General features: G+C 36.0%; 1 protein-coding gene across 2 annotated transcripts in view; it reads right to left on the reverse strand.

The window, feature by feature from the left end:
- Positions 1-26,464, reverse strand: part of cert (ceramide transfer protein) — a 137,990-nt gene that overhangs the window by 85,735 nt on the left and 25,791 nt on the right. For both annotated transcript variants that reach the window (XM_090383530.1, XM_090383531.1), the window contains exon 2: positions 19,920-20,036. In XM_090383530.1, coding sequence (XP_090239656.1) covers positions 19,920-20,036 — 117 coding nt within the window. The remainder of the gene's footprint in view (positions 1-19,919; positions 20,037-26,464) is intronic.

A 26,464-nucleotide genomic window follows, 5' to 3' on the forward strand; every position in this document is an offset into this window, starting at 1 on the left:
AGAACTCAACCAAATAAAATAACGAAAATAACAATAACAAAAAATATATGGGGGGGGGAATAAGGAAGAAGAGGGTAGTGTTGAAGCAACATTCCTAAAATAATTTAGAAAATTAAGCCAGCTGAAAGAAATGTAGCAGCGCCCCCCCTCGATGGCACCCGTTTCCGAATTATGTGAAATCTCAATAAGGTGAGAATGTAGAATAACATTATGTGACCAAATAAATTGAAAATAATAATTAATAAAATTAAATGAAATAAAATAAAATAGACTAACCATTATGCATCATCTCGACAGAGGACCACGAGGCCAATAATAGTCAGGGAATCACTGCATTTTGAACACTAAACAAATTCATGCAGCGAGGGAATGATACTAAGATCAGACGGCTGATGCAATAGATTTGCATAGCAGTGGTCCTTATGCAGCGAAAAATAATAAAACAAAGTCTAGTACTCACATGGCCAAACCACACCACTGACAAAACAATAGTTGAACTGAAAATATATAGAAACAAATTAGGCTATAGATGGCGGTACGAACGCAGCATTAGCACATCGTCACATGTAGATCCAATTAATCCAAAATTAAAAAGAGAGATAAAAAGTAATCAAAATATATTAAAATAAATAAGAAAAAAAAATAGTAGAAAAGCTCTACTGGTTTGCCATGCTGCCGGAAAATATCCTATTTTAGCCTATTATAAGTAAGATGTAGTGGATTGTGCTTTTCTGCTGCCACTGATGTTAGCTTTTCTACTATTTTTTCTTATTTATTTTAATATATATATTTTTAATATATTCTGATTACTTTTTATCTCTTTAATTTTGGATTAATTGGATTATATATATATATATATATATATATATATATATATATATATATATTAAAAAAAAAAAAAAATCAAAGTTTCAGTTGATGGATAAAAATAAATAAGCAGGGTATGACAAGCACCAAAACAGCAGTAAAGGATGCAAAAGCATATATAAGTATGTAAGAATAGGTAAGTCTGATGAAGTTTGCACAGATGGAGGTAAAAAGACAAAGTGCCAAGGACCAGAAGGTTAAGGAAAGTAGAAAAAAGAAGTTTGTGGTTTATAAAAGGAAAAAGAATGTTAATATCCTAAAAGTTATGATGAATTAAGAAAACTATGGGCTGAATTGCAAAGCCGATTAAAGGTGAGGGAGCTATAAAGTAAAATGAATAATACCAAATGATCAAACAAATAAAAAAAAAATAAAAGGTGGTAAAGCTGTCATCAGACATGGGTGGGCAAATTTAGTTGTAGGTCAAAAACAGGGATAGTAAAAATACAAAAATCTGATATCAGCTGAAGTAAATATTGATACGTGGTCAGGTATTACAACAGGGGACCACACCTGATCATGTATCAGGAACTGTGTTACCTGACCATGTATGAATATTTACTTCAGCTGATATCAGATTTTTGTATTTTTACTATCCCTGTTTTCGACCTATAACTAAATTTGTCCACCCATGTCTGATGACAGCTTTACCACCTTTTATTTTATTCATTTTACTTTACAGCTCCCTCACCTCTATTTGGCTTTGCAAATCAGCCCATAATTTTCTTAATTCACTCTAACTTTTAGGATATTAACATTCTTTTGCCTTTTACAAACCTACTATACTTCTCTTTTCTACTATCCTTACCCTTCTAGTCCTTGTCACTTTGTGTATTTTTCACCTCCATCTATGCAAATTTTATCAGAGTTATCTATTCTTACACACACACACACACACACACACACACACACACAGTAAACTGATTTTTTCTGTTAACTTATGCATATTTCAAAACCTCTGCTGTTTTGTGTTTTTATCTGATGCACACAACAGAAAATTAAATAAGTGATAACAGAAGGTACAAACCAATATCTTTAAATATAAACACAAGCTCTGTGATTACTACAAAACATGACTTCATTATATGTGCAGACTGAGAGCAGAGGCAAGAACTTGAGGCATGTGGTTAATCTGTCATTAATGAGAAAATGACCTACTCTTGAATCTTGACCTATATGCCATATCAGATTATGGTGAATCATAAATCAAGTACTGTATAAGGTCATCTTCACTGCTTACTTTTGACAGTCATTTGCTTCAGTTTGAAACACTACCACACCAAATATACATAAAATACCTGAGATCCATGTCATACTTTTGTCATTTCTTAGTTTTATGTTGTGATTATGAAACCAGTAGAAGTTTGAATATTCTCAAATTCATAGAAAAAAATAATATATTTAATTTAATAATATAATGGTAAATGTGTATTTTTAATGTTTTTATATCCTACAGCAATATATCTTGTTTGATTTAACAATTAGCAAAAACCACAGCTGAGAATGATACAAGGGCGAGCCAATAAATAAGATGAATTTTTATTTTTGAAAAAAAAAGTATCAAAAATCATGTTAAGTGATACATCTTAACATGTATCACTTAACATGTAAAGTTTTTACTGTCAAAGATTTAAAGTGGTTACAATCATAAAACATGTAAACTATCAGAAATGGTCAATCAAGTGTAGAAGATGAATGTCAGCTTGGCACAACAGTCAAAGTAGCAACAAATACAATTCAACAGTGATGAACTTATTCAGCAGGACTAACACAACAATTTAAATGAAATTTGATAAACTCAATGAGAACTACAGGATTAGCTTGTCTTTTGCTAGCTGCAGCAAAAGACAAGCTCATGTACAAGGTGTGCACCACAGAGATCCCAAAAACAACTGATATCCACAAAGAATAACAGTGGCACATTTGGAAAGATTTGTTATAGTGCTATAAACAATGAAGAAGACTCATTTTTGAAGCATACTATCATTGCAGGTGAAAGTATAGAATTTTGTCCCTAAAAGGAAGGGGCAAAGCATATGAAGGAAGGACAAGTTCACCAGATATGTCAATTGAACTTTCCCATGACATAACTGGAGCCAGTCTTTTCAGAGATGCCTGAGATACAATTTCACCTTTAAATTCTTCAACTGTATGTGCATTATTCCTGTACACACTGTCCTTCAGGAATCTTATGAGTGTACTACCAACTGTGGTACTACACTCAGGATAGTAGAGAATGAAAAAGGACCTGGGGTAATTGTGCAGTAAGATATGAAGTTTTTTGAGCAGTGCAGGCAGGCTGCAAGAGTAGCTCATGGTGTTTTGTCAATGATATATAGAAATTTTGCTAGCTGGGATAAGGAGTTGATTGTTCCCTTGTATAAGGCAGTGGTCAAGCCACAAATTGAGTACTGCATACAGGTCTGGAGGTTTCATTTTAGGAAAGACAGAGCTGCTGGAACAAGTACAGAGAAGGGCAACAAGATTGGTGAGGGGAACAAAGGGTTGCTCTTACCAAGAAAGACTTAAGTTCTGCAAACTGCAGTGTCTGGAGACTAGACACCTGAGAGGTGATCAAGTTGAGGTGTATAAGGCCTTGAATGGTTTGAGCAAGCTCGATGCTGATGGGATTCTTCCTCTTGCTCAGATTACTCACCTGAGGAGACAAATTCAAATTGAGGAAAGATAATTATAGAATAGATGTGCAGAAATTTGCCTTTTGCCAGTGGGTGGTTGAAAGTTGGAACAAACTTCCATCTGTCATCATCAGCCATTTTCAATCCACTGCAGGATGAAGGCCACTCCAGAAACTTTCCAGTTCCCTCTGTTTTGAGCACTGGCCATCCATTTACTACTCAAAACCTCATGAATTTCATCTATCCATCTCCGCCTTTGTCTTCCAGGTTTTCTTCTAGCTCCTCTTGGGTACCATTCTGTTATTTTCTTAGTCCATCTGTCATCATGTCTTTGAGCTATGTGTCCTGCCCAAGACCATTTTAGTTCTTTAGTTTTGATAAGAATGTCCTTTACTTGAGTTTGCTGCCTAATCCATGTGTTTCTCTTCTTATCTAACAGTCTGATTCCCAATATAATTCGTTCCATTCTTCGCTGTGTAGTTCTTAGCTTCTCTTCCATTCTTTTGGTGAGTGCCCAAGTTTCACTTCCATAAGTCATGGTGGGGAGTATACATTGATTCATTATTTTACGTTTCAGACAAACTGGGATATTGCTCTTCAGTATGTGACTATATTTCCTGAATGCTATCCATCCAAAATTTATTCTTCTCTTGACTTCCAGCCATTTATCATTATTACAGCTAATAACTTGTCCCAGATAAGTATATGACTCCACCTTTTCAATTACTGCTCCTTCAATCATTATTTCCCTTTCCGTGGCATACTTGTTCATCATTACTTTTGTTTTAGCCATATTCATCTTTAGTCCAAAATCCTTACTAACTGTGCATAACTGATTAAGATTTTCCTCTAATTCTTTGGGATCGTGGCTTATGACCACAATGTCATCTGCAAATCGTAAATGGTTTAGGTACTCTCCGTTCACATTGACTCCTTTCTGGGACCAGTCTAATCTTCTGAAAGCTTCCTCAAGGGCAGCAGTAAACAGCTTCGGAGATATTGTGTCCCCTTGTCGAACTCCTTTCTCGATTTTAAATTTGCTACTGTCTTTGTCTAGTCTAATAAAGGACGTAGCACTCTCATATTTTCTTCAGAATCATAATATATGGAGTATCTATGCCTTGTCTTTCCAGTGCCCGAAACATTGCCTTATGCTGTATGGAGTCAAATGCCTTTTCATAATCCACAAATGCCAGGCATAATGGCGTTTTGTATTCATTTGCTTTCTCCATTAGCTGTGATATTACGTGAAGGTGATCCATAGTTGAGAATCCTGTCCTAAAGCCAGCTTGCTCTTTCGGTTGATTCTCATCAAGTATTCTTTCTAATCTGTTAGTAATGACCCTTGTGAACAACTTGTAGATGTGGGATAACAAGCTAATTGGTCTATAATTTCCAATTTCTGATTTATCTCCTTTCTTATGCAGCAAAACTATGATTGCATTATTCCACTGCTTAGGCACCACATCTTTTCTAATGCACTTTGTGAAGAGCCTTGCCAGTTTTTGTGTTATGTCTCTTCCTCCCAATTTTAACAACTCTACAGTAACTTCATCTTCCCCCGGGGCTTTCCGATTCTTCATTTTCTTCAATGCATGTTCTACCTCATCAGGAAGAATATCGGGTATGTCGTATGTGTTGCTACTTTGCAATCCATCTTCCTCACTGCTGGTATTATTCCCTCGCTCCTTGTATAATTCTCTATAGTAGTCTTCTGCTATTTGAATTATGCCTTCTCTGCTGTTTATAAGTACACCATCGCTATTCTTCAGTTTCAGTATCATTTGTCTTTCTGTATTACTGCTCATGGCTGCTGATTTAAATCCTTTGTTTTCCCTTAATGCTTGTTCTACTTTTCTTGTGTTAAATCTTCTTATGTCCTCTCTGAGTCTCTTTCTAATGGCTTTGCATAACTCAGTATACTCAATTTTCTCCCTGTCAGTGTTTTTCTTGCTCTTCATTTGTCGTCTTTGGTTCATCATGACAAGTGTTTCTTGACTAATTTTTTCTTCTTTGGATTTCTGTTTCCCTATAGGTTTCTTGGGCTTTATCACTTTCAGAAAGTTGTAATATTCCTCGTCGGTATCTTGGTCCTGAGCAGTCTGCAGAAGCTCAAACTTGTTCTTAAGTTCCAGTACATACTGCTTTTTCTCCTCCTCTGTTATTTCAAAGACCTTTGTATTATTTACTCGAGTCAGTTTTTTCCTTTCCTTTCCTACATCTATATCAAGTGTACATCTTACCATTCTGTGATCACTTCCAACATTTACCTTATTCAGGACGGTAACATCATTCACAATATATCTTCTGTTAGTGAGGATGAAGTCGATTTCATTAGTTGTTAATCCATTTGGACTCTTCCATGTCCACTTTCTGTTCACTCTTTTCTTGAAAAAAAGTGTTCATTACTGACAGTCCTTGAGATTCTGCAAATTCCACAAGTCTTTCACCTCTTTTATTTCTTTCACCAATTCCAAAATTTCCTATAGTTCCTCTTTCTGCGCTGTTTTGCCTTTTTCCAACCTTAGCATTGAAGTCCCCCATAATAATAGTGTAGTGGGTTTTCTGCTCATCTAGAAGACTCTCAATTTCAGTGTACATTTCTTCAACCTCTTCATCATCATGGCTCGATGTTGGTGCATAAATCATTATAATCTTTAGCTTGTACCTCTTAGAAATCTTGAATATTAGTCTTGACACCCTTGGTGATGTACTTTTGAATTCCAAAATGTTGTTTTTAAAATCTTTATGGACCAGAAACCCAACTCCACCTTCACTCCTTTCACTGTTTCCATTGGTGTACAGCAGATTTCCACTTGATAAACTTATAAGTGATTCATTTCTTCTTCTTGTTTCAGCCAAACCGATGATATTCCAATTCACATTTTCTAATTCCTTTTCCAGCTCTAATATCCTGTCTTCACCAATGAGTGATCGTACGTTATAACAGGCCAAGTTCAATTTCCGTGCATGGCAGCCTGGTCGTACCCAGAGATTCTTAGCACCCTCTGCTTCCACTCTGATCCTCTCGCTGCCGTAAGAGGGAGAGTGAAAGCTGCTGGGGACTGAGGGCCATTTGTATTGTTGTGCTCTCATTGCTGGAGTGTTTGGTCTTTTCCTCTTCATGCTGACCAGGCGTCTTGAAGAGAACCACTCTACACGTTCGTTGCCACCTAAGTGACGTAACAGGGCTTACCATCGAGAAGGTGTGCACGAGTGGATTTTAGGGAAGCAGGCCAACCGGACTTCTCCTAAATCTTCTGTAATAGAGATATTGGATCCATCAGTGTTTTAGGCTGAGTGTCTGATAGCACACAGGATACCTGTTCCCCTCTAAGCCCCTCCATCTGTCATAGCAGAGGTCAAAAACTTAAATAAGTTAAGGCAGAACTGGACAAGCATTTGGAGTGAATGGATGGGTGAAATGTGAAGGTTTTTTTTTTTTTTTTTTTTGACTGATGCTATATATAAGCTTGCTTTCTTGCATCATATGCATCTACTAATGCTAATCTTCACAGGAATTCAGATCCAGCAAGTATGGGAGGGGTCAAAACCATCTAATCTCATATCATTAAGGATATCAATTAGAAATGAGTGGAATCAGAAATTCTCTAGGATGGTAGGATGCTCATCAACAAGGGCAATACCACCACTTTGCTCAAAACTTGAAGTGGTGAAACCCATGTTTAGGCTCCAGAAAAAAAGCTCTAACAACCACCCATCTCTTCCATCATGCCATATGTTTGATGTCTTTTGAGGTATGATTGACATCATGGCAAGATCAAATTTTCCTTACATTTGAAGGGTACAGCTCTAAAATATTCACATGACCATTACAAAGTACACCAGACTGAACCTATTGGTAACACTTTAGGAGGTTTCTGAATCAGCTAGTATATAACCTTGCTGCCTCTCTGCCAGATATTGATTGAACAGAGTCTGGGTAGTGTGTATGGGGGGGGGGGGTTATTGTCAAGGCCACATTATGTCAAGGAGCTGGGTATATTCTTGACATGTGTATGCCATATCCAAAAATTTCATTACTTCATACAACATGTCCTCCCCACCTTTTATTACTACTGAATACTTCATGAATAGTCAAACTAAAGAACAAACTTATCTGCAAAAAGATCTAAACCTTCCAAACACTTCCTCCTTCATTTCCCAAATATATGTGGTCTTGGTTCCAATATCAATGATGTCCTCCATTTCTACTTACAGTCTGCCAAGCCCAACTTACTTTTTTCTGACAGAATCCCAATTGTTGGTTGATTCAACTACTGCTCAGCTTAGTTGTCCTAATTATTCAATGCATAATTCTTTTCGGTTTAAAGGTGGTACTTGGCATTATTTATACTCTGACATTCTCTTTCAGAGAATTAGCAATTTTAAATCTCCTCTTTTCAATCTTCTCTGGATTAAAATCTCTCTACCCCATTCTGTCAAATTCATCTGTTGCCTCTATTGTTCTCACAACACCACTAATCACTTGGAAATGCTGAGACTTTTACAATTACTAATGACTTTGCAGATTGTTCATTTACATACCAGAATAACCAACAATTTTAACCACATAACCAACACCCTTGATCTTTTTCTCACAAATGACCCTTCCAAGTACATGGTTGAGGGGAGTGATCCTCTAAGGCACCTCATACAAAACGTAGTGATGGTCTCTTCTCCAATGAAGCCTTTCTCCTTTGGCCATTCTCAATCTCATGTTGTTTGGCATTACAAGATTGCAAAATTTCTATTCTTCCTTTCCTTGACTGGATCATTGTTTTATGTCTTATGATGTCAGTATCTGCTCAGATCCTGTCAGTGAAATTATTCTTGTAGGGATGAAATCTAATATGTATATAATAAGTACATATCTATTATAATACATAATAGGTATGCAATATAAGAATATTGCATACCTCAATTGGCATGCATCCAAATCTCCAGGTTCACTTTCTGTCTACAAAGCTCACAACAACTGTAAAACACATTTGCTCACAACAATTAATCAGTCCAAATTATAATTTGAATAGGCTAAGAGTAGAAAACTTGCTTCTTATTCAGTCAGTAGTAGAGTATTCTGGTTTCTAGCCAAAGCTGTTAGCTGCATCTTTTGCCCATCTTTACCGCCAACCTCTGTTAAAAATCTGATGGTTCTATTGTCACTGCATTCAAAGCTGAACTGCTTGCATCCTACTTTTCTTCTAACTTGTGTATTGACAATTTTGGTAAACTACCTCCTACCATTCCCAGTACACCATGAAATGCCTCCTGTGATCTTCCGTCAAGAGGATGTCAGAAGAATTTTGAACAATCTTGATGCCAATAAAGCTCCGGGTCCTGATGATATTTTTCGGCTCTTGTTCTCAAAAACTTGCACTGCTGGAGTTTGCTCCTTTTCCATGGTTTTTTTTTTTTTTTTTTAAACACTGTCTTATTCCACTAGTGCTTTTCATTCTGCTTGGAAATTTGCTTATATTTCAAGTCATGTCCGACTCACGGACTAATTTAATCCCAGGGTCCTGAGCTGGATATCAGCATTCTTCTTTCTTGGCGATTCCTTTATACATCTCTCTCTCTCTCTCTCTCTCTCTCTCTCTCTCTCTCTCTCTCTCTCTCTCTCTCTCTCTCTCTCTCAGGGTAATTCAGAAATTTTTTTGGCCGGTGCAGCATAAGCCTCAGGCTTCCTTGCACCATATGGCTAATAATAATAATCTTTCTTAATAATTATGAAGGGGTACAAGTGAAGCTCCCAAAGCATGCTGATGGCTCAAAGATTAAAGAGTGGTTAACCAGGCCATTTTGCAGACCATATCTGTAACCCATTCAAAATTAATTGAATGGATTACTGACAGTCTGAAAAATGGCAGCTAAAGTTTAATGCTTTGTGTTTACCTGTTTAAAAATGTTCCTAATACAATTGTGTATGGGTTCTTAACTTTTTTTTTTCTCTCTTTTTTTTTTTTTTTTTTTTCCCCATGGTTTTTTTTCCCTTCCAATTTTTTCCTATCACCTTGCCTCTCTTACTGTAGTTTCAAAATTTATAAATGAAATGTGGTAAAAATTCAATTTTGGGAGGAAGTCTTCCTCACAAAAGGTTAAGAACACCCACATTAGGAATGAGAAGTTTTAAAAGTTGGTTGGAACAAAGATGACTTAGGAGCCATTATACAATAAAAAAATGAAATGAAATGAAGTGTAAACAGGTAGCCAATATGCTATACATAATTTATAGCACCTCGTAAGTATGTCATTATCCCTCTTTATATAACAATAGTGATACTGCATTTGGAATATTGTATTCAGGAAGCTGCACCTAAAAATTAACAGGTGAAACTGGATTGGTAATAAGCACTAATCAATGTCCACACGAAGAGCAGCTTAGAGGGTACAGACTACAAAAGCTTGACAACTATGAATTTTTGGTGAAAAGGCCTACTTAAGATGCAAAATGCACTGAAGATCAGTTAAATGAACAATGGGAATATATTCTCAGATAAGACAATGAAGAATCCAGTGGCAGCACAATTATAAAATCTTAAGGAGTAACAGAAGGCCGATTTTATAAAATTTATCTCACAGCAGTATATTATTATATTTTACTGGAATACATTACCTGATGGAAGAAGTGAATAAAGTTCAAAGTGGAATTGAATGATAACTTTTTTGGTGATGGCAGAAGTATAAATGCTTTAAGATTATTATTTTTTTTTTGGCAGATGCAGAAAACGGCTTTTTCCTTGCATAATAATACAATAAACTAACTTATTACACAAATTTTAACAATGTAGCAGCTTTGTGGAGGCCTGTCTGCTAAATCTGATTTGTATGATTAACTCAAAAGATGTACATAGTATACATAGTATTTCCATGCATTTCTATGTAGCTGGCAGAACGTTGAAAAAAAATTTTGTACTACAATATAAAAAAATCATTAAATGTTGCAATATTGTGCAGGGCAGAAGAGCTTGAAGCTTTTCGGTGTCATATAGTGCAAGTGGAAACTGACTAAAGTTTGTTCAGAGTCTGAAGAGCTCTGAGGTACCCTCTTCAGATGACTCTGATGCCTGAACAAGGTGATGGTTAAGAAAATCCCAGCACTCTCCATTGTGAAAATATTTTAAATGATAACTATCAAACTAAAGTACTTACATCATGGATCCTGCATTCATTCTGTACATTACTGCTGAAGTATGTTAACACATTTATTGCCAGCCATATTTGAGAGCTTATCCAGTGTGCTACAATTTTTTGGAATGTTGAAGAGCAACTCCTTCAATGTTGCTCCTCAACATTCTGAAAATTCTTAAATAATGATCGAAAAGTAAGTCTGGGATTAATAGCAAAGCAAACACTTGCTTTTGGACTGAGCTGTAAACCAGAATAAGCCAATTTTATCAAAGATTTATTTGATGTATAGAAACTATAGAAGCAAAAAACAAATAAAACTGTTAACCAAGTTTATAAATAAAAAAACAGGCATTGCTGCAAATTGTGCACAGTTCAATCCACATGGCAATATTAAGCAGTTGTTAATTTCACATGCCTTTACTTTTACAGTACTCTTAGTGCTTAAGAATGACTGCCTATATACATCACTGTTTAATGCTTATGTGTCAGAGGCAGTGAATGTGTTAAAGGGTTTATTATATATACAATAGAAAACAAGGTCTGTTATACAGGCAATTAGTTGACACTCAAGCAAAGTCTCATTGACCATTGCATGCTCTCTTTTTTTGGGGGGGGGGTGGAGGATAATACACAATATTGCTTTGTTTTCAGTGATGCCTAAGTTCTTCCATATTGGTGAACTTCAGTAACATGTAAGTTGTGACTGAATTCTAAAAATTTATTTACTCTATGCTAAAGTGATGAAACAATCATTTGGATAGATTTAAAAGACAAAATAAAAAAAAATAAAATAAAATAAAAAAAATTGTTTCACCAATGAATAAAGTACACTGAAACAATAATGGTTTTCTGTCTCCCTTGACCTAGACTAAATAATGTTCATGCTTAACTGCTAGCAGTTAACACATTAATCAGACTGATTAATACATATATACTGTATTAATGTTGAAATATTGTATTACATTGTTCATATGTTGAGATAACCATAATGATCCTTCTCCACCTTTTCTGTAGTAATTCAAATCCACTCCACATTTTTCTATACCAGTGGTTCTCAGCACACAGTGCACTGTGACTTTAAAAATGGCACAATGGACTGTTGTTGAAACATAAAACAACTAATAATTTCTGGTTCAAATTTCTAGGAAAACAATTTCAAATCTTTAAAAGTGCTTTAATTTATCGAAGCTAACATTAGAATTAGTGCTCGACAGTTGTGGCATTATTGGAAAATGTTTGTGGAAATTGTGGCAAAAGATTGTCAAATGACAATCTTTTGCCACAATTTCCACAAACTTTTGATACACAGAATGATAGCTGAGGAGTTGGTTATGAATAAGGAGACTATTTGTCAAATTCTGCATGAAGATTTAGGGAAAAGGAAAGTCTGAAAAATCTGTACAGACAGCCTCACATATGAGGAAGTAAAGAAGCGTCATCATGCAAAGAAAAACTTGTCAAAACAATCCTAATTTTCAACTGTACTGTCACTGGAGATAAGTGCTGGGTGTTTAAGTAAAACACAAAAACTGTCAGTGCATGCAGTGAACTTTAAAATCAACAAGGCCCAAAAAGTTTCATTTACAAAGTCCAAGACTATGCTGATCATGTTTTTCAACAAACAGGGTGTGACTGACAAGGAATTTGTACCTGAAAGGGAGAGAATCGATGCTGTGTTCTATGTACAGGTGTTTCAAAGAACTACCGAAGCACATTTCCTAGGAGAGGCTGCAATTTTGAGAGAAAGGCAGCTGATTCTTGTTGCATGACAATGTCCCTGCCAATTCCACACCTGTTGTGAAGATATTTCTGACGAAACATGGCATTTTACAGATCAACCATCCACCTTACTCTCCCAATCTAGCTTTCTCTTTCGTAAGGTGGAAACTACCCTCAAAGGAAAGAGATTCAGGATGTTGGGGACAAAGCAAAAATGTAACTGCAGAACTGAACATTTCTTTGGACACATTTTCCGAAAAGAGTTGGCTACTTTTATAACAATAAAAAGTGCATTCAATCAGGTGGTGATTACTTTGAATAAAAATAAAACAATTTTTGAGCTCCTTCACTTTGTGTTCTTTTTATTACACCAGTCCAGGAACTTTATTGCCATGCCTTGTATATGTATGTATGTATGTATGTATGTATGTATGTATGTATATGCTGTGTGCATCAGAAATATAACCCTGAGAATTTTGGGTCTGGGTCAGTGTGCCTGAATATGGATGTAAGGTGGAAAAGGCTAAGTTCACATAATACAGATTCACATTACAAAGGGTACCAGGAAAGTTTTGCAATATGACGCAACAATGAATCACAGGAAGCTGCTTGTTGCTGCATGTTGAGACATGTTCATACGTGCATAGTAGCCGCCGCGCCAAGTCGATGGGCTCAGTTATTCATTAGTAGTGAGAGTGTGAAGTGCTTGCGATGGCATCGTGGTCACGAAATGAGAGAAGGACAGTTTTGCGGTATAATTTCGTGCGTGGTTTAACCATAGACCAGTGCTTAGAAGAAATGACTCTTGCACTAGATGATGACTGTCCACATCGTACAAGGATATTCAGGTGGTATAGAGAATTCCAAAGGGGAAATTTCACTCTGGAGGATTCTGAGAGGCCGGGAAGGCCACGAACGTCAGTTACGGAGGAAAACGTTACTGCTGTGAGGAAAATGCTTGACGAAAACAGGCGAGTGACCTACCAACAGATAGAGGATACTTTGGGCCTAAATGCACCAGCAATTCGTTCGATTCTGCAAGATCATTTGCACGTGAAGAAACTTTGTTCTCTCTGGGTGCCGCATCAACTGACTGAAGAGCAGATGACACGACGTGTGACTTGGTGCCGGGAGATGTTAAAAAATTTGATAAGGGACAATCTCGGTATGTGAACAACATCGTGACAGGTGATGAGACTTGGCTGTACTATTACGATCTGCCGACCAAGGCTCAAAACAAAGTTTGGGTCTTTGATGATGACGACACACCCGTAATTGTCAGAAAATCCCGATCTGTAAAGAAGAAAATGATAGCTGTATTTTTCAAATCGAGTGGAATTGTGGAACGTGTCGTTTTGGACACGCAGAAGACAGTCACAGCTAAGTGGTATACTGAACAATGCCTGCCTAAAGTCATTGGATCTATGAAGAACCTGCGGCCAAAGTCAAAAATGGACACCTGGTACCTCCATTACGATAATGCTCCAGCTAACCGCGCCAAAGCCTGCACCGAATATTTGACCACGACAGGACTGAAACTTCTCGAGCACCCTCCCTACAGTCCAGACCTTGCTCCCTGCGACTTTGAACTGTTCCCGCATGTGAAAATGAAGCTAAAAGGGAGGCGGTTGTCCAGTGATGAGGACCTTCTACGGGCTTGGGACAACGAGTGTGCTTTACTCCCTAGTGAAACTTGGCAGAACTGGTTTAAAGATTGGTTTCGGAGGATGGAGAGGTGTATTGAATGTAGAGGAAATTAGTTTGAAAAAATTAAATAAACAAAGCTGTATTGCAAAAAACTTTCCTAGTACCCTTTGTATATACTGCACTTTTTCCAAATATAGCAAGCCCTGAATTTTATGGACCTTGATTTAACAAAAAAAAAAAAAGGCACAAGAGTATTCTGAATATATATTTTTTTTTTTTATGAGAACCCCAAACACGAGAGGTATTATAACCTATAGTACTTAGTACCGTGCTCGGGTTGGAGGTTGAGAAGACCTCCAACCACCCTGCCATGGAACATTGTTCCCACATCTGGGGTGGTGCCCCCAAAACCTCTCTCATGCGTCTTGATTCCATTCAGAAGAGGGCAGTTAGGTTAATTAATGATTCATCTCTAACAGAGTCTCTCCACTCGCTTTCTCATAGACGTACTGTTTCTGCTGCATGCCTCTTCTGCAGATACTTCCATGGGCACTGTTCTTCTGAATTGGCTTCTATAATTTCCGCTCTCTCTTTCAAAACAGTCCAAACACTCCAAACACAGTCCAAATGGTCCTTGAGGTTGTCACAGACATTCTCTCAGATATGCCAGACAAGCTGTTCTTGCTACCTGGGAGTCTAAAACGCTGATGGAACTGATATTCGGGTGACACACAAGTCAAAGTGGACCCAATTTCGGCGAAGTCCGGACGGTCTATGAAAGCCAAATCTTCTGCTTGCACCTTCACGATGGTGGGACTGTTAGTAATCCTGGGTATAACCTTCATGCACAAATACATGGTGGGTGACCACCCAGGTGTGAACCAAGGTAAGCAGGGGTCGAGGTGTGGCGCCCACACCACATGGAGGAACGCCGCCCCTCTATGTTACCAGGCAGTACTAGGTGGTAGATGACTCTCATCAACCGGTGAAATACCACCACTTTGCTTATTGGAGGCTTGAAGTGGTGGAACCCATGTTTAGTCTCTAGAGCTAAGTTCCGGCCAACCCTTCCCTATCTCTTCCATCATGCAGTATGATTGATGATTTTTGAGGTTATGATGAATGTCGTGGCGAGATCCAATATTCCTTACATTTCGAGGGTACAGCTCTAAAACAGTGTTCGCAGGCCGGCCACTAGTTAGTACACCGGACTGAACCTATTGGTAACTCTCTAGGAAGCGTCCGGATCAGCTAGTGTATAATCTTGCTACCTCTACTCTGCCAGATAGTGACTGGAGGGAGTCCGAGTAGTGTGTATGCGGGGAGCATTGTCGAGGCCATGTTATGTCAAGGATCTGGGTATATTCTTACCACATGTACACCATACCCAAAAATTTCATTACTTCATACATCATGTCCCACCCACTTTTTCTTACTATTGAATACACCATGATTTGTCAAAATAATAGAGCAAGCACATCTCCGAAAAGATCTAAACCTCCCAAGGACTTCCTAATTCATTTCACAAATATACGTGGTCCCAATTCTAATCTCAACGATGTCCATTTCCACGTGCAGTCTTCCAAACCCCATGTACTTTTTCTGACTGAATCTCAGTTATCAGTTGATTCAACTACTGCTCATCTCAGATGTCCAAATTATTTGCTGTATGATTCCTTTCGCCTCAAAGGTGGTACTTGTGCATATGTCCGTTCTGATATTCCCTGTCAGAGACTTGGCAATTTGGAATCTCCTCTCTTTGATCTTCTCTGGCTTAAAATCTCTCTACCTCATTGTGTCAAATTCATCTGTTGTCTCTACCGTTCTCCCAACTCCACTAATCACTTGGAGCTCTTTGACTTCCTCTCTTTGCAACTTGACTTTCTCCAGTCCAACTTTCCTAACAGTGAGGTAATTTTCCTTGGTGATTTTAACGTTCACAACTCCAGCTGGCTTCTGTTTTCTAGTCACACCGACCCAGCAGGTCGAGATGCTGAGGCTTTTGCAATTACTAATGACCTAGCACAGATTGTTCATTTACCTACAAGAATACCAGACAATCCTAATCATACAGCCAATGCGCTTGATCTTTTTCTCACAAACAACCCTTCTAAGTACAAGGTTGAAGTGAGAGGTCCTTTAGGCACTTCAGATCACAACTTGGTGATTGCCTCCTCTCCAATGGAACCTTTATCTCATGGCTATTCCCAACCTCGTATTGTTTGGCATTACAAGAATGCAAAATGGGATGACCTGCGAGACTTCTTTTCTTCTTTTCCTTGGTCTGATTACTGTTTCAAAACTTCTGATGTCAACGTTTGCTCAGATCGTGTCAGTGAAATTATTCTTGCAGGAATGGAATCCTTTATCCCACACTCCACTTTAAAATCTCGTCCTTTATCTAAACCTTGGTTTTCCAATAAATGTGCTAAGGCTGTCCAAGAGAAGAACGTTGCATATCGTAATTGGCTTGTTTCCAATTCTTCAGTTTCATTTTCTGCCTACACCAAAGCTCGCAACAATTGTAAAGCAGTTATTAATCAGTCCAAACTAGAGTTTGAACAGGCTAAGAGTAGAAAACTTGCTTCTTGCCCTAATGGTAGCCGAGCATTCTGGTCTCTTGCCAAAGCTATTGGCCGCAACTTTTGCCCATCTCTGCTCCCACCTCTGTCCAAACCAGATGGTTCTGTTGTCACTTCAGCCAAGGATAAAGCTGACCTGCTAGCATCCCATTTTTCTTTGAGCTCATGTATTAATGATCTTGGTAAAACACCTCCCACCATTCCTAACACGCTCCATTCAATGCCTCCTGTGGTCTTCCGTCAAAAGGATATCAGAAGGATTTTGATGAACCTTGATGCTAAGAAAGCTCCAGGTCCTGATGGTATTTCTCCACTTGTTCTCAAAATCTGTGCTCCTGAACTTACTCCTATTCTTTGCAACCTTTTTTCACTTTCTTATTCCAAAGGTGTTTTTCCTTCTGCTTGGAAATTTGCTCATATCCAGCCAGTTCCTAAAAAGGGTGACAAATCCCTCCCATCCAATTATCGTCCCATTGCAATTACTTCTACTCTTTCTACAGTAATGGAGAAATCAATTAACCGCCAACTCTTAAACTACCTAGAAACCTTCGGTCTGATCAACGATCGCCAGTGTGGATTCCATCAGTGTCGATCCACTGGTGATATTCTGGCTTATGTTACCCATTTATGGACTAATTCAATGGAAAGGTTCGGTGAAACACAAGTAGTTGCTCTTGACATCTCAAAGGCTTTTGATCGTGTTTGGCATAAAGGTCTTCTAAACAAGCTTCCATCTTATGGTTTGCCAACTGTTTTTAGTATGCTCATGAGATAGGAAAAATGAACTCACGAGTCAGCAGCTGCTAGTAAACATCTGTCTGTAAATGGATACACACATTATTATATTGTTAAGTAATTATCTGTGCCCTGTTTCTTTATTATAACCTAACTAATAGTATCTCACACTGACCCCTAAAAAACAGTTTGAAAAGAGAAAATGCGTACATCACTGTTGCATAGAAATTAAAGCTGATAGATAAGTTAGACTCTTAGTATTAAGAACATCTGGGTTGGATTTTTCTTGCTTTATTCCTCACAAATGTGGGAAACAGAGACACACCAGAGTCTAACTTCTCTACCACTTTAATTTCTATGCAACACTGATGTACACACTTCCTCTTTTTAAAGAGAAAGTGTGTACATCATCTCAACTTTAGCTTCTTAGCTCCAACTCTGAATAAAGTTCTTCCAGAACTATTGTACAGTTGCAGCAAATTATTTTCTAACTACATATCAACCAATAAAATCAAAGTAAATTAAAGCTTTTTTATCATTTAACTTTATTTCGGTGTTTCTAATACAGCAGACTAGATTTAATGGGATCGGATTAACCAGGGCAACTTCAAGATTCAAATTAAAAAAAAATTCAACCAGAAATCTTATATAAAAGTTAAGTAATAAATATAAAGATATAAACAGATGTTCTGTGAGTCGCAAATAATTGGCATTATATGTTGTCCTTGGGAAATAGTGTACCTATTATCTTGCAACTCCCCCCCCCATCTTCACACCTGCCACTCAAAAAAAAAAAAAAAAAGACCAAATGTTTAGTTTGTTTTAGTGCGTCTTCTATTGTTATGTTCTGTCGCACCACAAAAGGACAAATTTTGTTTCGTTATTAATGTTAGGGATGACAGAATTTTTTTTTGTTTAGAAATCGCAAAAATGATGGGCAAATACAAGGGTTGTGCTTTCAATTAAACAAAAACTTGAAATTATTCAAAAGTTTAAAAATGGTGCAGCCATTAAATCTCTAAAGAACCATTATAATGTTGGTGACCAAACCATACGTGACATTGTAAAAAATAAACAGAAGCATCGTATTCGACACGCGAGCAGTACGTGGTAAGTTTTTTCATTTTTTATCTATCGCCATACTTTTTACATAGGTTGCTGAACATTTTTCGATACAGCAAGTCACCGACTTACGTTATGTTATTTATATATTTTTTAATAAGACTGAAGATTTCAGTGAAGGGGGACACACATTTCACAGTAATAATGTAAAAACCCACAGAATTCCAAGCAATCAGTATTATTGCAGATGCAATAAGATAGAGTTTACTACCCGTTTATAATGAATTGCGTTAACAGAAAAGCCCAATAAACCAGAAGTGCAAATAGTTTTTATTGTTTTATGGTGGTGACCTCTAGAAATGTGCTTTAGTAAAATGTGTGCTCGCGTGGGGTGATAATAGCGAGTTTTCGCTCCCTGTGAAGTTCTTTTCAGAAAATTTAATTTTGACTGTTATCACGGTGCCGACTAAGAGAATAAGTGACAGCGCTACTAGTAAATGTATCAAGAAAGGAAAGCAATCAAGTTGGATCAGAAAATTAAAATAATAAAATTATGAAATAATATAAAATCAATATCATAATAAATATAAAATATAATATAAAATAAATAACATAAAATAATGTATGAAAACGGCCAAACATTAATAAGTATCATGCGGAATTCAGATTTGTCAGTGGCAACAGTGAACACAATAAAGGAGAAAGACAGGATACGAGAAGTGATAATGAAGTCAACTATAATAACCAAGACTACGAAATACATATCGGTTTTACAGTACAATTATATAAAATGCGTTTTTTCTTCCTTTTATATTTTCTTTTCTTATGTACCACTCTGGCTACATCACCGCTGTCCCCAGATAGTTTTTTATTGAACTAATTAAAAATATACAACTATTTTTCTTCATTCTTCTGAGGATATTATGTGGTTTTCGTAATTTTGGCATATCAGGGATATAGTAGCAATATTTAATCATTCGCAAGTTACATAAAACTCGACTTACGCAATAAGTCCTGGAATGTATCTCTTGCATATGTCGGGGACTTACTATATTTTTAGATTAACCGGGAAATCAATTATCCAGTAATTTTTTTTTTACCTTTATCCCGGACAATCGAGAGTCTACTGTACAGACATGCACAGAGTAACCATTTATAAACTGTCAATTATGTTAGGTTACAAATGGTCTTGGGAAAAAAAAACATTCAATTTAACAGATATTCAGCAATAATGGATACCCCTATCCCCCATTAGTCTGTAAAATCGAGGGTTTACTCATAAATCAAAATGAGTCCAGTTATTCATTGCTTTTAGAGTATATTTATTTAATTGTACTTGTTCAATTTAACAAAGTATTAATTCTAAATATCTGAAAATCTAAAGCCATCAAACTCCAGTATAATCAACCTTTATATGAAAAGAGGCATAATTTTGTTAGAATGAAAACAGATATATAACCAATATTCAATTCATACTATTGTTATTACAATACCAATATTAATTTTTGATCCTTATTATTAAAAAGATCAAAATTTTTACCTTACATGCCTCTAAGGTTTCAACCCACTTATTCCTTTCTTCTGGACTTTCAGCACGTAGGTACCAAACACAGTCATTAACACTGACATCAAATCGACACTCATCAAATTCATGGGGCTACACAAAATAAATGAATTTTTCTCCTAAAATAAACAGTTATCATACACAAAAACAACACAAAGACAATATCAAAAACAGATAATCCAAATGGGTAAGAAGTAATTAAAGGATACTTTTCATTTAACTTAATTTTTGAAGGAAAATTTTAATTGCTATTCAATTCATACTAATCCTCGTATAGTGTGAAACCGTGTTATAATGGACCAAGAACCAGTACAAAAGGGGGGGGGGGGGGTTACATTCCAAAAACTAACAAAAATACACTTTTTTTATAACTATCGGAAACTTAATTTTTTATTAAAAATAGTAATAACTTAAACATCTTACAAACTAATACATATGTCAGATAATATACATTCATTTAATTTTCTTCCTCTTCATCACTGCGAAGCACAATCAAACAAGAACTTTTTTCTGTTGCAGAATATCTTCATCTTCTGAACTTTCTTCTGTAGCATCTAGATTTTGTGCATCTTCTGCTCTCTTTAAAAAATCAGTAATCTGGATTTGTTTGATAGATCTTTGTAAATTTAAGTTTAAACTTTATTTGCTTTCCAATATACCAGTAACACGTTTTTATTTACACCTTTCATTGCACGAGGAGTATAGGATCTATAAACTAGCATAGGTTTTATTATGTAATCTCCTGATGCATTACAGCATATAAATAACGTTACACGATCTTTTGATGTCTTAAATCTGATGCAGTTTCCTCTTTTTTTTAAATAAACATTCTGATGGGCATTTTTGTCCACCAAGGACCTGTCTTATTGGCATTGAAAACTTGATGTGGTGTATATCTGTGCTCTTCAATAATTTTTTTAAATTCCTCTGCACACTTTTCGGCAGTTTCATTATCAGCCGTTGCACTTTCCCCTTGAATTCTTATATTATATAATGAGAAGCAGTTTTTAAATTGCTCAAACCAACCTTTACTGGCAATAAACTCAGTGTAAATGGTTATAAATTTAGTGCATTTTGTTTAATTACATTGATATCTAATTGGATCCATTTTTTACTGCAATTATCAATCCAAATACTGAGTGCTTTTTTCATTTTCTGAATTATTGGTGCTCAGGGACAAGTTGTCATATTTGTGGAAATGAAAGATCCTGCAAGATCCTCATTTTTCTTTATGGTAAGACTTGTTACTTCATTTAAATTTAAAAACTTTTTGCAACATATGATACCTTTTCCCCTTTTTAAGACAATCCAAAATTTGTATCTTTGATTCTAGAGAAAGTCTTTTGAGCAGTGCTTTTTTACTTTCCTTAGACATAATTTAGAGCTGAAATTTAATTCACAACAAAGAAACTATTCCAATACGGTTCTTAAGAACAAGGTTTAGTAATACATACTTAGCAAAATTCATAAACGATCAAATAAAAGCCAAAATAACCTTAAAAGTCACGAACTGCATGCTTCGAAGTCAATTTTTTATGGTCTGAAACAAGAAACAAGCACAAGTTCAATAGCGTGGGGATTTCCCAGTAATTTTTTTGCATAATGACTAGCAAGTCAACAGCAGGGATTCACAAAAAACAAAAAAAAAAGAATGGAAATGTTGAAAAATTGCACCCAATATAATAGCAGTTCCCCGCATAAAAACTCAAAAATAGTGTTAAGAGAGGTTTGCCACAATTCTGTGTTAGTGCAAAACCTTGTTATATAAGTACCATGCTGTGCGAGGATTGCTGTAATTTATCAATCGTGTTAAAGCAAAACTGTGTTGTAGACATACTGTGTTATATGGGGATTGCCTGTATTGTTACTGAAATACCAATATTAATTTTTGACCTGTCAAGATGTTTAAGGTTTTAAATTTTGACTGAGAAAACAAAATCTGATGACATCCTTACTCTTTCTCAAATGACACACCATAAGAGGACCAAATTGAAATTTAAGAGGAGGGAAAAAACTGATTGTAAAATAGATCTGTGAAAATTTGCTTTCAGCTAACTGTTTGCTGGAACCAACTTCATTCTGGTGGTGTAGCATCATCTGCCATTGCTAATACTAAGACTAAACATAAAATGAGAATTTCTTGGGAAAGAAATTTTGTTAAGAACATTTAACCAAAACATGAATAAATCATTTTGACACATACAGTCAATATGATTGTTTGCCAAGAACTCTAGTTCTGGAAAATAAATATTTATTGAAATAGAATCAACACTTAACCTTATTTCACTCTTTTAACAAAGAGTTAGCCTTCATGGGGATTCTATTCAACTTGCACCATTACATAACAAATAACCTAATTTTTATTACAGAAAAATCAGCACATTTCAGGAATTTTTCCAGTCCTTCGTAACCTGATATAAACCTTGGAATAACAACATATCACATAAAAAAAATTATACTATAAAAATAGTAGCAAAATATCACCGTATATTTATCCGCAAGGTTTTTTTCATTACGTATGAAAGTACTATAAATGGCATTGATTTAATTGCATCTCATATTGCAACTACTCCTTCACTACCGCGAATAAGTAACGCTTCACCAACAGAGAAGACTATTGTTACTTATTCTCGGGGGATACCACCACCCAGATGGCACCATTTCAAGGCTAGTTGGCCTATCATCAGTGGACAGGTGTTGCAATCATGCCAACCCAGTTGTGAAGTATAATTCCACAACATTAGAGATGCCAGTTGGTGTACATAGTAGTACTATTAATAAAATAAATGCAACAAGGCATAATAAGTTACTGATTGGTAACATACTATAAAAATAGTAGTGAAATATCACCATATATTTATTCATAATGGAAAAAATTTTCCATTACGTAATGGTAAGTTTTTTCCATTATAATGAAATATCACCGTAATGGAAAAAACTACAATGTAGTTTTTTCCATTACAAATAAATGTGGTGGTATTTCACTACTATTTTTATAGTATATTACCAATCCATAACTTATTATGCCTTGTTGCGTTTATTTTATTAATATTACTACTATGTACACCAACTGGCATCTCTCACATTGCAGAATTATACTTCACAACTGGGTTGGCATGATTGCTATACTGAGGTACCTACCTGCCCACTGATGATAGGCCAACTAGCCTTGAAACTGTGCCGTCTGGATGGTGGTGGTATCCCCTGAGAATAAGTAACAATAGTCTTCTTTATTGGTGAAGCGTTACTTATTCGAGGTAATGCAGTACACAGTAACTCGTGATGCCATTTATAGTACTTTCATAGTTTTTTCCATTATGGATGAATATATGGTGATATTTCATTACTATTTTTGTAGTATGTTACCAATCCATAACTTATTATGCCTCGTTGCATTTATTTTATTAGTATAAAAAATTATACTAACTACTCTTTATATTGAGGGTTATTCTCAATGATTAATTATGAGTTTATCAAGAATACAATGTAATCATTCAACAATTTCTAATTAGAAATCAACTCTTGAGAAATAACAACAACAAACCCTGTATATTATTCGCTTTCAGTTTGTAACAAATGATAGTGAAATGGCAAAGTTTTCAAAGTACTAAGGTTTTTCTGTGCACATTAGTTGGGGATGGGGGTGAATAAAGTTATTTGTTTATAGCAAGATGTGTTATTTTTTTTCCAAAGAAAAATCAAACACATAAAATTTTATTATAAATTACATTATATGAATATAAACACTTCACTGTGTAGCTAAGTATTTTTAAGATGAAAACAAGGTTACTACTTGTATTGACCGTCTCTAGGTGTCAACTAAAAAAATGTTTATCTAGGAATAAGATAAGGCTGCAGGAATGAATTAAGATATGGAGTGGAGCCAAAGTAATTCATGGTTGTCTAAACAGCCTAAAGAATCTATAAGCAGTTTTCTACCAAAATAAATACTTGCCAAAAAAAAAAAAAAACCACCCTGAATTGTGATCCCTACACAATGCATCAAAAATGGTTGCACCCAGAAAAACATACCAAATGACTGGAAAACCCACTAAAAGAGGACTGGTAGGGGACTTTTCAAAGCTCATTTAGTTCTAGTTTATTTTATTTTATCTCAACAACCTTATTTAATTTAACTGCATGCTACAGTGATCATAGAGTAGTAGACACCAAAAGAGTAATCGCCATGTGCAATAACCTTGATTTCATTTTAAAAATACTTAGCTACAAGTGACTATATTTATATTGCAAGTTTGCCTGCACCTCAAAATATATCATGTTTAGATGCTTTACTGATGGATATTAACACTATATCAGTTCGGATGATATTATCAATCTAATTTTTGAGCCTAGAAAAGAATTAACATATTTGTTCCTGCAGTGGAACGTTAATTAAAGATCAATTAGTCATGTGTCATTGTAAAATGAGAAGCAAATTAAGTCATCATGTGACTTAATTTGCTTCTCTTTAAACACTTGAATAAAATTTACAAAAAATTGACAGTTTATAAATAAAAAAAAGGTCCTTCATGCTGGGTGTCTCAAAGAGGCGTATCCACAACATGTAAAGCTTAACACACATCACACACTAACTGCATGATGGCAGCATGCATAGAAACAAAAAGATTGTCACTAGGCAGTCAACCTCCAAAATGACATCTGAAAATGCAGCAGGGATTTTGAGGACTGCACATTGGGGATGCCTTCAACAGGGGACAGGCTTCCCAGCTCAATTTTTACTTGCAAGATGGAAGATGGTCATTCTGTAGGTCTTACTGGAAGATGGTAGATGGACCCTTGGAAGATGGTCATTCTGTAGGTCTTACTGGAAGATGGTCATTCTGTAGGTCTTACTGGAAGATGGTAGATGGACCCTTGGAAGATGGTCATTCTGTAGGTCTTACTGGAGCATAATTTTTCACAGTTAACTTGAAACTAGTTCAGGATTTCCATTGTATTAAGTGGGAACATCCTGTTAAAGCTTTTCAAGGAGATTAGTTTGGAGCAAAGTGGTTTGATTTGCAGACTGCATGGTTGCATCAGAATTCATGGGTGCGAGATGATGCCTGATAGGACTGGTACATCATATCTACCTGTCAATAACTTGGCCAGGATATAAATATTTGTAATGCTACCTCCGATAGGAAAATAAAATGTTCCCACAGCTTTCTTTCTTCTAATGTCATTGTCTGCTATTAAAAATACTTCTAATATTCAAGATTTATTATTTGAAAGTTATATAACAAAATATTTTCAGAGTTCGTTACTTATACTGTCTTCTATGGCAGCTCGGTCAGTACAAAACACTGGAATTTGCAATTAATTTGAAGTCCAAGTTAAAGTCTTGTCAAATACTGGAGGAAATTCTAAAGCTCCGCTCAACTGAGGTTGGATCAGTTAATCCTAGGTAGAGGAGTACAGTTGTTCCCTTCTGGTTATTCTGCTTTTTTGTTCATTCTTTCTATGCATGCATGCACAAGATGCAAATTGTACCCGTAAACACACTGGAAAAGGCAAGGGGAAACAAGATTAAGATGGTCTAAAACAGGATTTCCCACACTTTTTCAAGCACGGACTGGTATTTGCAGATTTTTTTTGCAACCCACCTATAGCTATAAATCATTTAGCTCCCTGTTTGAGTTTGATAAACTTCTAGCCTCCACTTGCCTAAAAAATTCCTCATATGTGAGTGTAGATGCAAAATACTCATTCGGTTTGTCAGCTACCTGAGCAGAATCATCAACAGTCGAACCATTGATATCAAGTGGACCAATCTGATTCATCCCCTTCCTTCTAGAGCAGGGGTGGTGAACCTTTTTAAGAGTGCATGCGAAAATTGTTAAATCTTTTAAAAAAATTACCCTTGCATGCCGCTCAATTTTGCAACGTACAGCAGAACATAGATTATCCGAACCACTGTCGCCCCCTGCAGAAAAATTACAGTACCTACTTTTAGTGACTGGTTGTTATGCTCAAATATTACTCCTGCTGTGTAATGCATTTGAAGGCCCCTCTCAAACTATATAGATATCGTTATTAAAGAGGATGAGAGATCTCGATGGCAAAAATAATCTCACATGGTTCAAAAAAAGTTCAAAATTACGTATTTCAAAAAATAAATCTTCCAAAGATTCATTACACTCTTATTTGTGTGCAATTACTTGTGTTTATTTCTGTTTATGTAACAAAAAAGTGTGGTTTATAGTTTAAACCATGTAAAACAATTAGGTAAGTTCAAAATAAATATAATATACACTGTTTCTTCAAAATAGTGATATTGTTGTACACGTTGGCACTAATGATATTAAGAGTAGGAGACTGATGGAATTACTTAACAAGTACAGGTCACTGTTGAAAAAAAAAAAGCCGTGAGTTAGGGTCGAATTTGAAAGTGTCTGCAATTCTGCCAGACACGATAGGAGGAAGTATATGATGAGAGCTTTGTCAATCAATTCGGTCTTGGAGAGGTTGTGTAAGGCTCAAGGGTTAGAATTTTTCTCAGCCTGGTCTCTGCTTAATAA

Source organism: Mastigoproctus giganteus, chromosome 10 (genome assembly GCF_048544385.1).
Source record: "Mastigoproctus giganteus isolate SK-2022 chromosome 10, ASM4854438v1, whole genome shotgun sequence".
Classification (NCBI taxonomy): Eukaryota; Metazoa; Arthropoda; class Arachnida; order Uropygi; family Thelyphonidae; genus Mastigoproctus; species Mastigoproctus giganteus.